This window comes from Pristiophorus japonicus, chromosome 12 (assembly GCF_044704955.1).
Source record: "Pristiophorus japonicus isolate sPriJap1 chromosome 12, sPriJap1.hap1, whole genome shotgun sequence".
In the NCBI taxonomy this organism is placed as follows: domain Eukaryota; kingdom Metazoa; phylum Chordata; class Chondrichthyes; family Pristiophoridae; genus Pristiophorus; species Pristiophorus japonicus.
In genome coordinates this window covers 75,055,467-75,071,094 of record NC_091988.1, presented here as the reverse complement: position 1 = coordinate 75,071,094, position 15,628 = coordinate 75,055,467, and the positions used below count along the sequence as shown (strand labels likewise).

Here is a 15,628-nt window from a genome sequence, read left to right as displayed (position 1 = left end):
TTAGAGTACTGGAGGGATGGGTTTTGATCGGAGAGATAGGGTATTAAAGGGGTGAGCTTTGATAGGAGAATACTAAATGGTTGTACTTTGATGGGCTGAAGGGCCTTTCCTCATCCTGGTCTTTTTCTTCAGATCTTCCTATGTTCACTTGTTTAGGTATCACCGTATCCCTGAGGGATAGAACATGGTTTCCCTCCCGTGGTTCCTCAATTAGAAATAGAACACCTACGGTAAATGGTTCAATTCAAAAGGAAGTTGGCTGAGCTGTACCCGCAGTGAATATTAGCATAAACTTAATGCAACAGAGAAAAGACCACACAGATTTCAGGCGCCCAGCAGTTGACACGCAGCATACAAACTGTGATCTAAATCCGTACAGTCCTGCATCGCAGAAGGATTGAATCAAACTGGTTAATAGGCGTGAATATTCAATTGATCACGCTTGCCAAACTGGCTGGGTCCAGACAATCTGTGGTTGATATGACATGACAGAGTAATCATACTAACATGAGCTCCAGAAAATGAAAGTCATTTCAGATGTCATGATCGCTCTCAGTCCATCATGTACCTGACTAATTAATTCCAGGGCTGGTGGCAGGATGAGAGGAAGGGAAATCGTTATGTAAAATATCAATTTATTCTCTTTTTCCTCGTCCCCTTTCCAAGTCCAATTTACAACTTGCAAATTAACAGTTGGTTTAAAGAAGGAAGACTTGCATTTCTATAGTGCCTTTAATGACCACCGGACGTCTCAAAGCGCTTTACAGCCAGTGAAGTACTTTTGAAGTGTAGTCAGTGTTGTAATGTAGGAAACACAACCAATTTGAGCACAGCAAGCTCCCACAAACAGCAATGTGATAATGACCAGATAATCTGTTTTTGTTATGTTGGTTGAGGGATAAATATTGGCCAGGACACCGGGGAGAACTCCCCTGCTCTTCTTCAAAATTGTGCCATGGGGTCTTTTACGTCCACCCAAGAGGGCAGACAGGACATCAGTTTAACGTCTCATCTGAAAGACGGCACCTCCGACAGTGCAGTGCTCCTTCATCACTGCACTGGGAGTCAGCCAGAATTAGGAGTTCAAGTTGATTGCATGGGATTCGAACCTACAACCTTCTGACTCCGAGGAGTCTCACCGCCTCCCGTTATCAAATTCCAGGTCCCGTGGATGGCTGAATGCCACTTTCCTGTCCCTGAGGTTCCTTGGGTGCAGAACGGAAACTGATCTATTCTTTGTCTGTTCAGCATTAAGGCTGAAGATGAGGATAAGGGCAGTTGGAGATGAGTGCTATATGGAACATCAGCTGCAACAACCGTGGAGATACCGAGTCATTTCACAAGTCCTTACTGTGAGTCGGGAGCCTCACCTATCAGTATCACGAGGAAGAAATTCACAATGTCTTAACCATTACAATGAATGAGGGCTCACTCCCGGCTGTACGCACTCGGTAAATTACTCTCCCTTCGTGCGGAGGTGAAACGCTTTTTACCGCACTTGTTTCCACGACTGCCTTTCCGACATCAAGTTGTGGCTAAATCAGAACTTTCTCCAGCTGAACATTGGCGAGATCAAAGCCATCCTGGCAGAAACTCCATCCCATCTCCTCTGCCCTTCCCAAGTACCTGCTCAACCTCAACCCAACAGGGTACAACCTCTGCGTCCTGCTCCCCTACAAGCTGAGCTTCAAACCTCCTGCCTCTGAAGTATCATCCACATCCGTCCATACTTGACCCCCCACTCCATTGAAGCCTTTATCCGTGTCTTTACCTTCTCCGGACCAACTTTTCCAGTGCCCTCCTTGCTGCTTCTCCTAGCTCCACTCTACACAAACTCCAACTCATCCCGCATGCCACCGATTGCATCCTATCCTGCTCAGCAATCACCCTCATCTTTACAACCTCCACTGGCTCCCCCACTCCTCAATGCATCAGATCCCTTGATGGGTCTTGTTGCACCATATTTCCTCAGGCTGCTCTGGCCCTACATCGCCTCTGAGTCAGAAGGTCATGGGTTTGTTTTCTTTCTTTCTCTCATTGCTCTTCTGATTCTGATCTGCTGAGCGCTCTCCACTCAATGGCACAGCCTATGACCGTCTTGCTCCCTCTTCTACTTCTGACAAAGGAAGGACACAGCGCACTTCCATTATAAATTCAGGAGCAATATCAATGCTGCATTCCAGAAATAACAAAGGAACAATGATTATTTCTGTGCCAGCGCTTTGATTTGCAAAGATGAAATGTTTTGCCATGGAGCCGTGAACTTCTGATTTGACCCTTCTACATCCATTATTCTAGCCATGTCTGAAGAACGTTTGATGAACTGTTTGCCTGCACAGCTAACTGACTGTAATTGAGGAAGAATAGACTGGTAGTAATTAATTAATAGACTCCAAAAGCGAGTTAGATTAACCCTTTTTTTAACGTATATAGAACAGGGTCAAAATTCAATTGGACGACATGCCGAACCACAGGAGGTCAGTATATGACTGTACTGATACACCCTACATTAGCAAAATCCTGGCCTAGACTGGGCTTACTGGTACCTGTAGGGTGCAGCTCACCACTCCCCTTCTCATTTAGGGGTAAATTAGAGCTAAAGAATACCACAGAACACAGAGCCAGGACTGCCAGACAGACATAAACAAACTTTGCAGAAGCACGGGAAACCGGGACGCCACCCACGCAAAGCGGCAGTTCTGCAAACTAATGCCAAACCACGGATGTTTCCGGACCACAGAGTCCCGGACCAGAGAGGTTGAACCTATATCTATAATGGTGACCATGAAAAGCTATTATCAGTAACAGTAACCATGAAACTATCATAAAAACCCATCTGAATCACTAGTGCCCTTTAGGGAAGGAAGTCTGCCATCCTTATCCGGTCTGGCCTGAATGTGACTCCAGACCCATGACTCTTAACTGCCCTCTGAAATGGCCTGGCAAGCCACTCAGTTGTATAAGGTGGCTCGCCACTATCTTCTCGAGGGCAATTAGGGACGGGCAATAAATGCTGGCTTTTCCGGCGATGCCATATCCCGTGCATGAATAAATTAAATTAAGTTATATGTGCCATAGGGGTCCCCAAAATGGACGCTTCTCGGGCCCTGGTGGGGTGAGCGATGACCTTTCACCTCTAGTCTTAGAATCCAGCTGGTACTGTCTCCGCCATCTATCTGGCTTCATTGCCGTCTGCTTCAACTCTGTGCTTATCTACCACTCATCAACACAAATTGACGAGCCTGGGCCAGACAGCACAGGACTCCCAATTGATTCCATGAATTTCGCAGGCCGGGCACCTGACTGGTGGTTCAATCCTACATTAGAACAACTAAGACCACAAGAAATAGGAGTAGGAGTAGGCCAGACGGACCCTCGAGCATGCTCTGCCATTCAATAAGATCATGGCTGATCTTCAACCTCTACTCCACTTTCCCGCCCGATCTCCATATCCCTTGACCCCCTTAGTATCCCTTAAGATCTGTTGGTTTCAAAAACTAGGGGCGTGTGCAAATGAATGGGAACATAGGAAAAAAACTTCATATGTGACCCACAAAGAGACACACTTGGACACTCTTCTAAGATGGAGGCTAAGGTACATTGTTGGGACAAACATTCTTAATCTCAGCTTTGGTGTTATCATAGAATCATAAAGTACAGAACGAGGCCATTCATCCCAGCGATTCTATGCCGGCTCTACTTAGTCCCACTCTCTCCACTCTTTCTCCATAGCCATGACTATTTTTCCTTTTCATCTATCCAATTCCCTTTTGAAAGTTACTATTCAATCTGTTTCCACCGCCCTTTCAATCAATGCATTCCAAATCACAAGAACTCACTGCGTAAAAAATGGCTCCTCATCTTGCCTCTGGATCTTTTGCCAATTACCTTTAAAATTGTCCTCTGGTTACCGACCCTTCTACCAGTGGAAACAGTTTCTCCTTATTTACTCTATCAAAACTCCTCATGATTTTGAACACCTCTATTAAAATCTGCCATTAACCTCTCTGCTCTAAGGAGAACAACCCCAGCTTCTCCAGTCTCTCCATATAACTGAAGTCCCACATCCCTGGGACCATTCTGGTAAATCTCCTCTGCACCCTTTCCAAGGCCTTCCTAAAATGCGGTGCACACAATTGGACACAACACTCCAACTGAGGTCTTAACCAGTGATTTGTAAAGGTTTAACGTAACTCCCTTGCTTTTGTACTCCATGCCTCCATGTTTATAAGGGCAAGGATTCCATCTGATAGATTCTGTTATTCCCATAGGTGCGGCCATCTGGACTCTGGCAGTTCAGACACGTATGCTTGAAATTTACCTTAGATTTTTGGCTGTGCTGCAAAGCAAAGAACCTCTCAAAGTCGCTCTGTTGTTTGGCAGGAATCATCCACCAACACAAATTTCAACTAGGGAATCCGATTATTCTATCCTATGTCGCCAATGTGATATATTCCTTATGACATCACAAACACACACATACCTAAGATGGCTCTACAGGAACTTGTCATGTGACCTGTTTTTAGCGCTATTGGTTGAGGGTCTGCTTGACTGGGACAGGCCAAGTCCAACCCTGTCCTCAACCCCAATGTCCACAGACACGCAGCTCCCATCAGGGGTCATTGGAGAAGGACTTCTGGTGGTACTGAGGCCGATTAGAGCATCCCAACTGCCGCCCAGGCTGATGGGGGCTGACTTGGCAGTGCCCAGCGAGCGAACCTGAGGTCTTCCTGTGCTTTGGGGGCAGGCTACCTCACCACGAGGATGAAATGACCCACTAAGGGAACCCAAATACTTGTCAAATTTCTTTTGAAACCGCAGAATTCCTCAGGGTCACTTGTCACGCCATTATATTAAGGGATGCCTCATCCACCTCTCCTTTGCTTACTGACCAAGGGGACATCCCACTTACATTTTTTTTAAAGTATCAAAAAATTCCCCAAAAGGGATTAGGCCCAAGCCACCAGCCCTGTGTAGCGGACAATAATCCGTGAGGTTAGCTTCTCAGATTAAGTGGAGCATCAGTTTATAAAGGGATAACAGCTGTGTCAGCCGTGGCTCAGTGGGCAGTGTGATATATTCTTTACAACATCACAAACACACACATACAAGATGGCTCCATTACACAGGAACTTGTCAAGTGACTGTGTCACATGATCCTTTTATTATATAAATCAGCAGTTGCATTACAACAGTAGTCCACTCGGGGGAGCTCAATATTACATCCCGTATGCTTCTTTAACAGCTCTATTGATTTACCTTGCTGTGAGCAAAAAATAGCGAGGGAGTGCAAGGGGAGCCATGTGCACAAATCTTTGAAGCTAGCAGGACAGGTCAACAAAGCAGTTAATAAAGCATATGGGATCCTGGGCTTTTGAAATAGAGGCATAGAGTACAAAATCCAGGAAGTTATGCTAAAGCTATATAAAGCACTAGTTTGGCACCAGTTGGAGTGTTGTGTCCAGATCTGGGCATCACACTTTAGGAAGGACGTGAAGGCTTTGGAGAGGATACAGAGGAGATTTACGAGAATACTTCCAGGGATGAGAGATTACAGTTGTATAGATAGACTAGAGAAGCTAGAGTTGTTCTTAGAGAAGGCCAAGAGGAGATTGACTGAAGGGTTGATAACCAGAGGGCACAGATTTAAGATGATTGGCAAAAGAACCAGAGGCGACGTGATGAAAAAGGCTTTTTATGCAACTAGTGGTTAGGATTTGGAACACACTGCCTGATAGGGTGGGGGATACAGATTCAATAGTAGACTTCAAAAGAGAATTGAATAAATACTTGAAGGAAAAAAAATTGCAGGAATATGGGGAAAGAGCAGGGGAGTGGGACTAACTGGATCCAAAATTGGCTCAGAGGCAGGAAGCAAAGAGTAATGGTTGATGGGTGTTTTTGTGACTGGAAGGATGTTTCCAGTGAGGTCCCAGCACTGATCCCTGCGGCACCCCACTAGTTACTGATTGCCAACCAGAGAATGAAATATTTATCCCGACTCGGGCTCAGTGCTAGGTCCCTTGCTTTTTGTCATATATATCAGTGATCTAGACTTGAATATAGGGCGTATGATTAAGCAGGGCATATGATACAAAAATCAGCTGTGTGGTTGATAATGAAGAAGAAAGCTGCGGACTGCAGGAAGATATCAATCATCTGGTCAGGTCGGCATAACAGTGGCAAATGGAATTTAATCCAGAGAAGTGTGAGGTAATGCATTTGGGGAGGGCTCACAAGGAAAAGGAATACACATTAAATGGTAGGACATTGAGAAGTGTGGAGGAACAAAGGGACCTTGAAGTGCATGTCCACAGATCCCTGAAGGTAGCAGGCTAGGTGGGTAAGGTGGTTAAGAAGGCATACGGAATGCTTGCCTTTATTAGCCGAGGCATAGAATATAAGAGCAGGTGGGTTATGCTTGAACTGTATAAAACACTGGTTAGGCCACAGTTGGAGTACTGCGTGCAATTCTGGTCACTGCATTACAGGAAGGACGTGATTGCACTGGAGAGGGTACAGAGGAAATTCACAAGGATGTTGCCGGGAATAGAGAATCTTAGCTATGAGGAAAGATTGGATAGGCTGGTTTGTTTTCCTTGGAACAGAGGAGGCTGAGGGGAGACCTCATTGAGGTGTATAAAATTATGAGGGGCCTAGATATAGTGGATAGAAAAGGCCTATTTCCCTTAGCAGCGAGTCAACAACCAGTGGTCATAAATTTAAAGTCATTGGTAGAAGGTTTAGAGGGGATTTGAGAAGACATTTCTTCATGCAAAGGGTTGTGGGGGTCTGAAGCTCACTGCCTGAAAGTGTGGTAGAGGCAGAAACCCTCACTACATTTAAAAAGTACTTTGATGTGCACTTGAAGTGCCGTAACCTGCAGGATTATGGATCTAGAGCTGAAAAGTGGGATTAGGCTGGATAGACTCTTGTTGGCCGGCGCGGACACGATGGGCCAAAATAGCCTCCTTCCGTGCTGTAAACTTCTATGATTACTCTTCGAAAGAGCTGCCGCAGACTCGATGTGTCGAATGGCCTCCTTCTGTGTTGTACTATTTATTCTAAGTTTGTATGTAACTTATAATTCTGTTATTTAAGGTGGGATAGGCTGCTTAGGTGCAGACCGAGGTCAGGCCAGGAGATGTTTGGATGCAGTGGAAATCTACAACCCGGATGGAGATTTCTGGAGGGAAGGACCTCCATTGCCAATGCCAATTCTGTCGCTCCGAACCAACTCCACAAATACCGGGGTGGTGGGCGAGAGGCTGTATGTCTGCGGGGCATTTCATGGTGCAGGTACGAAAATATTCAACAAGCTGTTTACTTGACTGACTCTGATCTGACCTAATCAGACAAAGAAATTGACACCGAGCCAAAGAAGGAGACATTAGAACAGGTGACCAAACACTTGGTCAAAGAGGTAGGTTTTAAAGAGCGTCTTAAAGAAGTAGAGTAAGGTGGAGAGGCGGGGAGGTTTAGGGCGGCTATTCCAGAGCTTAGGGCTGAGACTTAAGGCATGGCCGCCAATAGTGGGGCAATTAATATTGGGGATGCGCAAGAGGCCAAAATTGGACAACCGCAGAGATCTCGGGGGGCGGGTGGGGGGGGGGGGGAGGTTGTGGGACAGGAGGAGGTTACAGAGATAGGGAGGGGCGAGAGCCATGGAGGGATTTGAACATGAGGGTGAGACTTTTAAATTCAAGGCATTGCCAGACTGGGAGTAAATGTAGGTCAGTGAGCCAAGGGGGTGATGGGTGAGCAGCACTTGGTGCGAGTTAGGACATGGATAGCCGAGTTTTCGATGAGCTTAGGCTTGTGGAGGGTGGAAGATATAAAGCCGGCCAGGAGAACATTGAAATAGTCAAGTCGAGGTAACAGAAACATGGATGAGGGTTTCAGCAGCAGAAAAGCTGAGGCTCCTGGGTTAACATAGGAAATAGGAGCAGGAGTCGGCCATTTGGCCCCTCGAGCCTGCTCCTCCATTCAATAAGATCATGGCTGATCTGATCTTGGCCTCAACTCTACTTCCTTGCCCGCTCCCCATAACCCTTGATTCCCTTATCGTTCAAAAATTTGTCTATCTCCACCTTAAATATATTCAAAAACCCAGCCTTCATCGCTCTCTGGCATAGAGAATTCCAAAGAGTCATGACCCTCTGAGATGAAATTCCTCCTCATTTTCATTTTAAATGGGCGACCCCTTATTCTGAGACTATGCCCCCTAGTTCCAGATTCCCCCATGAGGGGAAATATCCTCTCTGCATCCACCCTGTCAAGCCCCCTTATCCGTTTCAATAAGAGCAACTCTCAGTCTTCTAAACTTCAATGAGGATAAGCCTAACCTGCTCAACCTTTCTTCATAAGACAACCCCTTCATCTCAGGAATCAACCTTGTGAAACTTCTCTGAACTGCCTCCAATGCAAGTACATCCCTCCTTAAATAAGGAGACCAAAACTATACGCAGTACTCCAGGTGTGGTCTTACCAATACCCTGTACAGTTGTAGCAGGACTTCTCTGCTTTTATACTCTATCCCCCTTGCAATAAAGGCCAGCATTCCATTTGCCTTCCTGATTACTTGCTGTAACTGCATACTAACTTTTTTTGTTTCATGTACAAGGATCCCCAGATCTCTCTGTACTTCAGCATTTTGTAATCTCTCCCCCATTTAAATAATAATTTGCTTGTTTATTTTTCTTACCAAAGTGGGTAACCTCATATTTTCCCACATTATACTCCATCTGCCAAATTTTTGCTATTGTATGGTTATGCTATTGTACGAATAGATATTGGGCAACGTAGGCGCTTCCCTAAAGGTAAGATGCTCAGACTGCTTATGGGAATGACTACCACTGTGGTACCCAATAGAATATCTAAAGGCAAGACACTAAACTTGTAACACAGACCCTTTTGAAGTTGTACAGCTATTGTAGTTCATTCAAAAGCAAAATACTGCAGATGCTGGAACCCGAAATAAAAACAGAAAATGTTGGAAATTTCAGCGGGTCCAGCAGCAGCTGTGGAAAGAAAAACAGAGTTAACGTTTCAGGTCGATGACCCTTCGTCAGAACTGGCGAATGTTCGAGAAGAACAGATTCTTAAGGAGCACTGAAAGGGGAAGGGGAAGAAAGAACAAAAGGGAAGGTCTGTGATAGAATGGCAGGCAGGAGAGATTAGAGAGACAAAAAGGATGATGGGTCAAATGGGTAATGGCAGAAGTTAGAAAAAGGTTAGTCTAGATAGGGTGTGAATGGCGGAATAATGACCAGTTGCCATGGGAGACAGAGAGAAAAAACATCAGGTGTGGGGGGGGGGGTGGCGGGGTGCAGAGAAAGGGAGCCAAATATGGGCAGAGCTTATACTCTGAAATTGTTGAACTCGATGTTGAGTCCAGAAGACTGTAAAGGCCGAACCGAAAGATGAGGTGTTGTTCCTCGAGCTTGTGTTGAGCTTCATTGGAACAGTGTAGGAGACCGAGGACGGAGATGTCGGAGTGGGAGCTGGACGAGGAATTAAAGTGACTGGCGACCGGAAGCTCAGGGTCACGCTTACGGACTGAACGGAGGTGTTCCGGAAAACGGTCACCCAATTTGCGAAGCACCTCTTATTGTAGTTTATTGTCCTTCTCCTCTTAGATCGACATGAAGTCATCGTCAAAGACATCTTGGAACTGGACCCTTGGGAGAATCTTTGGAATGTGGTGGCCCACAATGTCCTCATGCACGACAGCTATGATGTGTGTCTGGTCGCAAGGCTCAACCCCAGGGATCTCATTCCACCGCCTCCTGACTTGGTGGACCTGTGAGGGAAAGACTGTGCAGCTTTTGGCTCTTCTAGCTCCACCGTGGGCAGCGCTCTCACCGCTGAGGCAGAAGGTTGTAGGTTCAAGTCCCACCCCAGAGACTAGAGCACAAAAATCTAGGCTGAAACTCCCAGTCCAGTACTGAGGGAGGTGGCCGTCTTTCAGATGTTAAACCAAGACCCCGTCTGCCCTCTGAGGTAGGTGTAAAAAAATGATACTATTTCAAAGAACATAAAAGTGCAGGGGAGTTAGCCCCTGGTTTCCTGGCCAATACTTATCCCTCAACCAATGTCGCTAAAAACAGATTATCTGGTCATTATCACAGTACTGTTTGTGGGAGCTTGCTGTGTGCAATTTGGCTGCTGTGTTCCCTACATTACAATAGTGACTGCACTTCAAAAAGTACTTCATTGGCTGTAAGGTGCTTTGGGATGTCCTGAGGTGGTGAAAGGCGCTATAGAAATGCAAGTCTTTCTTTGCTCTTAGAAACAAGAGGGAGACGGTGATTCGGCTGATATCCATATAGACCACTTTTGATTCCTCAGTGTTTCGGTGGTAAATGTATTGAGTGATGTGCTAATCAGCCATACACACCAGGCGGGTCCAATATTCCAATTCCCTGATCTCAGTTGAAGGAGTGTTAGGACATCATGCTGTGAGATTAGGATCACAGGTCCCACAAAGATACCCAAAGGGTCTTAGGAGCTATAAGGCATTTTATTAAAAGAGCGTTAGTTCAAATAGAGTCAAACACAACACACAATCAGGACAGATATACAACCGTGACAAGTAGCTGGTACTAGCCTCGATCGGACAGACAGATGTTGGCACGAACAGCTCTTCTCTGCACCGTCTGCCCTGAAATGTGTTCTAGGTCTTTCATTTATTCTCTTTTTAGGGATGGGCCTGGTGTAGGATATGGGCAGGGCCATTTAACCCATGATATGTCGGGTTCTTTGTCTCAACTCTTGGGTGAAACACTCCTCTTCACATTTATCCTCCCAAGGTTGGAGTCAGTTAGGCCAGTCTTGGCCTTCAGATGTTTGGAGCTGCCAGTTATCAGTTATTTATGTTCACGCTGTTCAAGTAGCTTAGCCATTGTATCCTGTCATGAATCCTTCACTTCTAACACTAGTCTGAAGAGACATTTTGGTCTCAAGTTATTTCTTCCAAATCACAATTTCTTACACTGCATCTGCCCTAACCTTGCTCTGCCTTTACTCTGAATACTCCTTGGCTGGGGAGAAGCAAATCAACAGGGGGTCCTTGTTTATCATTGCTGTCATAACCAAATAAGAATTAGGAGCAGGAGTCGGCCATTCGGCCCCTCGAGTCTGCTCTGCCATTCAATTAGATCATGGCTGATCTTCTATGTCAATGAGGGACTTAACAGTTACGTAGATAGACTGGAGAAGCTGGGGTTGTTCTCCTTGGAGCAGAGGAGGTTGAGAGGAGATTTGATAGAGGTGTTCAAAATTATGAGGGGTCTAGACTGAGTAGATAGAGAGAAACTGTTCCCATTGGTGCAAGAGTCGAGAACCAGAGGACACAGATTTAAGGCGATTGGCAGAAGAACCAAAGGCGACACGAGGATCGGGAATGCATTGCCATGAAAGGGTGATGGAGGCAGACTTAATCGTGGCCTTCAAAAGGAAATTAGATAAATACCTGAAGGAAAAAATTTGCAGGGCCACGGGGAAAGGGCGGGGGAGTGGATTAGCTGAAGTGCTCTTGCCCCCGCTTCTCTACATTTGGTCTAATTCTCTTCCAATACTCACTGTTCAGACTGAAACACGAGCAAGGTACCAGGTGTCATCAGCCATGCAGTCGGGCCCCAGCATGAGTTAGAAATAAATAAAGAAGGAACTTGCCTTTGACGAGCTTAGGACATCCCAGTGCACTTTACAGCCCATGAAGCGTCACGACTGTTGTAATGCAGGAAACGTGGCAGCCAATTTGTGCACAGCAAGCTCTCTCAATGTGATAAATGACCAGATAATCTGTTTTAGTGATATAGGTTGAGGTATAAATATTGGCCCCAGGACACACAGGGGAACACCCTCCTCCTCTTCGAAATAGTGCCACGGGATCTTTTACATCGATCTGAGAGAGCAGACTGGGCCTCGGTTAACGTCCCATCTGAAACCCTCACCTCCGACAGTGCAGCGCTTGCTTAGTACTGGCACTGCATTGTCAGCCTAGATTTTGTGCTCAAGTGGGAATTTTTTTTGGTTGGAGTGGGGGGAAGGGTGGTTTACAAATTCAAAGATGGGAAACCTGTCTCCAATGCGCCCACTTCTGGTTTTAAGTGAGGCTGGTGGGGAGGGCGAACGACTAACTTGCTCTCCAGAGGCGGGTCCCTAATTGAAAAATGTTATTGAGGCTGCATCCCACAAATGTTAGCTGTGTTTTATATGTAAGCCTTGTCGGCCAGGTTTCCCGGGGCTCGGAAAACGAGGCAGCTGCAGGGAGGCACAGGTAAGTGCTTCCCCCGGCCCTCAAACAAGCCTGCATCCTACTCCGTACAACAAGACCCCGTGATTGGACGCCCCCCCCACTCCCATGATCAGGCCCCTCCCCCACGATTGGCCCCTCCCCTGTGATTGGACCCCCTCCCGTGATCAGCCCCTCCCCCATGATCGGACCCACCCCCATGTTGTGGACCCTCCGTTATGATTGGACCCTCCCCCATGATTGCCCCCGTTCCACCCCCGCGTGCGATCGGGCCCATCCCCTGCGATCGGTCCCCTCCCCTGCGATCGGCCGTTCACCAATAATCAGTGTTCCCCTGGGATCCGTCCCTCCCCCTCCCCATAAATATTGGGATTGTGTCCCTGGAGTGGGACTTGAACCCACAAGCTTCTGACTCAGCAGTGAGGCAGATTATCTGGTCATCGTCTCATTGCTGTTTGTGGGATCTTGCTGTTCGCAACTTGACTATTGCATTTACATAGGATTACACATGATATACGGCCCAGAAACAGGCCATTCAGCCCAACCAGTCCATGCTGGCGTTTATGCTCCACTCGAGCCTCCTCCCGTCTTTCCTCATCTAACTATCAACATAACCCTCTATTCCCTTTTCACTCATTACAAGAATGACTACACTTCAAAAAGTGCTTCATTGATTATAAAGCGCTTTGGAACGTCCTGAGGCCGTGAAAGGGGTGAAAGTCTTTCTTTGATTCTCTGATCCCATTAAGTTTGGGACAGAAACACACATTTTGACAACGTGTAATGCACTTTGAGGGCTATGATACTTATTGGGTTAACCAGGGTTCATACAGAGTTTAAAGCTTAGAGAGCTGCTGTTAGAATTAGATGACAAATCAGATGTCAGACCATTGATTCTCCAGGAATAAACATCCCTTTCGGGAAATCACAAACAGAAATTTCCAGCTTCCCTGGATTGATAATAACTAAAGCAATAACATCATATTGACATTAGGAAGTGTCACTCTATTCATATCCTGCATTTCAAAAAAACATAAGAATTAGGAGCAGGAGGAGGCCATTCGGCCCCTCGAGCCTTCTCCACCATTCAATCAGATCATGGCTGATCTTCGACCTTAATTCCACTTTCCTGCACTATCCCCATATCCCTTGATTCCCTTAGTGTCCAAAAATCTATCGATCTCAGCCTTGACTATACTCAAAGACTGAACTTCCACAGCCCTCTGAGTTAGAGAACTCCAAAGATTCACCACCCTCTCAGAGAAGATCCTTCTCCTCATCTCAGTCCTAAATGGCCGACCTCTTATTCTGAGACTGTGACCCCTGGTTCTAGACTCCCCAGCCAGGGGAACATCCTCCCTGTATCTACCCTGTCAAGCCCTGTAAGAATTTTGTATGTTTCAATGAGATCACCTCTCATTCTTCTAAACTCCAGAGAATATAAGCCTAGTCTACTCAATCTCTTCTCATAGGACAATCCCCCCATCCCACGAATCAGTCTGGTGAACCTTCATTGCACTCCCTCTATGGTAAGTATATCGTTCCTTAGGTACACACTGAGGTCCCACAGCATTCTAATGGCTCAGTCTCTACTCAGTAATGGCCGGACCTTCACACAACAGGACGGGGCCAGGTGCGAGGGCGCTGCTCTGAGACAGGCTGGCAGTCAGCACATAGTCATCACAAGGGAATGGCAAAAAAAAAATCAGCCAGGGTTTCCTCTGCTGCTTGCCACTTGTTGAATCCTGCTGTGAACCACATGTGTGTGTGTGTGTGTGTGGGTGGGGGGCTGAACTATGCTGCCTCCCATGATGCAACCTGCCAATACTTACTGTCAGCCTGGGCTCAGTGGGCTGCACTCTCGCATCTGAGTCAGACTTTCCTGGGTTCCAGCCCCAGTCCCACCCAGAGCACAAAATCTAGGCTGACACTCCAGTGCAGTGCTGCACTGTCGGAGGGGCGGTACTGAGGGAATGCTTTACTGTCGAAGGGGCAGTACTGAGGGAATGCTGCACTGTCGGAGGGGCAGTACTGAGGAAGTGCTGCACTGTCGGAGGGCCAGTACTGAGGGAGCGCCACACGGTCGGAGCGGCAGTACTGAAGGAGCGCTGCACTGCAGTGCTGAGGGAGTGCTGCACTGTCGGAGAGGCAGTACTGAGGGAGGGCCGCATTTTTGGAGGGGCAGTACTGAGGGAATGCTGCACTGTCGGAGGAGCAGTACTGAGGCAGCGTTGCACTGCAGTGCTGACGGAGCGCTGCACTGTCGGAGAGGCAATACTGAGGGAGGGCCGCACTTTCAGAGGGGCAGTACTGAGGGAATGCTACACTGTCGGAGGAGCAGTACTGAGGCAGCTTTGCACTGTTGGAGGGGCAGAACTGAGGGAGCGCTGCACTGTCGCAGGTGCCGTCTTTCGGATGAGACGTTAAACCGAGGCCCCCACCTGCCTTCTCAGGTGGACGAAAAAGATCCCACGGACTATTTGAAGTACAGCGGGGGGGTTATCCCCGGATTCCTGGCCAATATTTATCCTTCAATCAACGTAAAAAAAAAATATTATCTGGTCATTATCACATTGCCGTTTGTGGGAGCTTGCTGTGTGTAAATTAGCTGTCACCTTTCCTGAATTACAACAGCCTAAAAAGTACTTGCTAGTCTGTGAAGCGCTTTGGAGCCTGAGACGGTGAATGGTGCTGCAGGAATGCAAGTCCTTTCTTGATTGGCACTTACCGCCTAGAGCAAGAGATGTAAAATTAGCTTTTGTGGGTGACACATCGGCAGTCAGCCAAGCCTCTGGAATGTTCCGCAGCGCAGCCATGGAACTCGGGCGGGGTTTTCGAAGGGTGGAGGGTGGTTGGAAGGGTAGTAGGTACCAGAAGGGGGAAGCTGGCGGAAGATAGATCACTGCCTTTACTGATGTTGGAAATGGCACCTCCAAGATTTCTAGTGTCCAGTACTTGAGATGAGCAAAGGTCATTGAATACAGTTATAAATAAATTTCTGCTGTGTGCTTGTCCCTTTGCCAGTTTTGTTGGCACGTTGTTTAGCATTCCAGCATTGCTATTTAATTTTCTGCAGTTTGATTTTCTTTGGAAGGTGGGCGGGGTGGGGGAGCGGGGGGCGGTGTAATGTTCTGTTCTTATCGTTTTAACAGCTCGCTCATTAGAAGACACAGCCCTGTGGAATTAATTAGTAAGCCACACATTAGTGTCAGCCATAGCTCAGTGGGCAGCACTCTCATTGAGTCAGAAGGTTGTGGGTTCAAGTCCCACTCCAGGGACTTGAGCATATAACTTAGAAACACAGAAAATAGGTGCAGGAGTAGGCCATCCGGCCCTTCGAGCCTGCACCACCATTCAACAAGATCATGG

General features: G+C 47.0%; 1 protein-coding gene across 2 annotated transcripts in view; it reads left to right on the top strand.

Moving 5' to 3' along the window:
• kbtbd12 (kelch repeat and BTB (POZ) domain containing 12) overlaps positions 1-15,345 on the top strand; it is a 51,482-nt gene extending 36,137 nt beyond the window's left edge. For both annotated transcript variants that reach the window (XM_070895684.1, XM_070895683.1), the window contains 2 exons: positions 7,102-7,299; positions 9,639-15,345. In XM_070895684.1, the coding sequence (XP_070751785.1) occupies positions 7,102-7,299; positions 9,639-9,808 (368 nt within the window). In that variant the 3' untranslated portion in view covers positions 9,809-15,345. The remainder of the gene's footprint in view (positions 1-7,101; positions 7,300-9,638) is intronic.
• Positions 15,346-15,628: the final 283 nt, after the last annotated feature.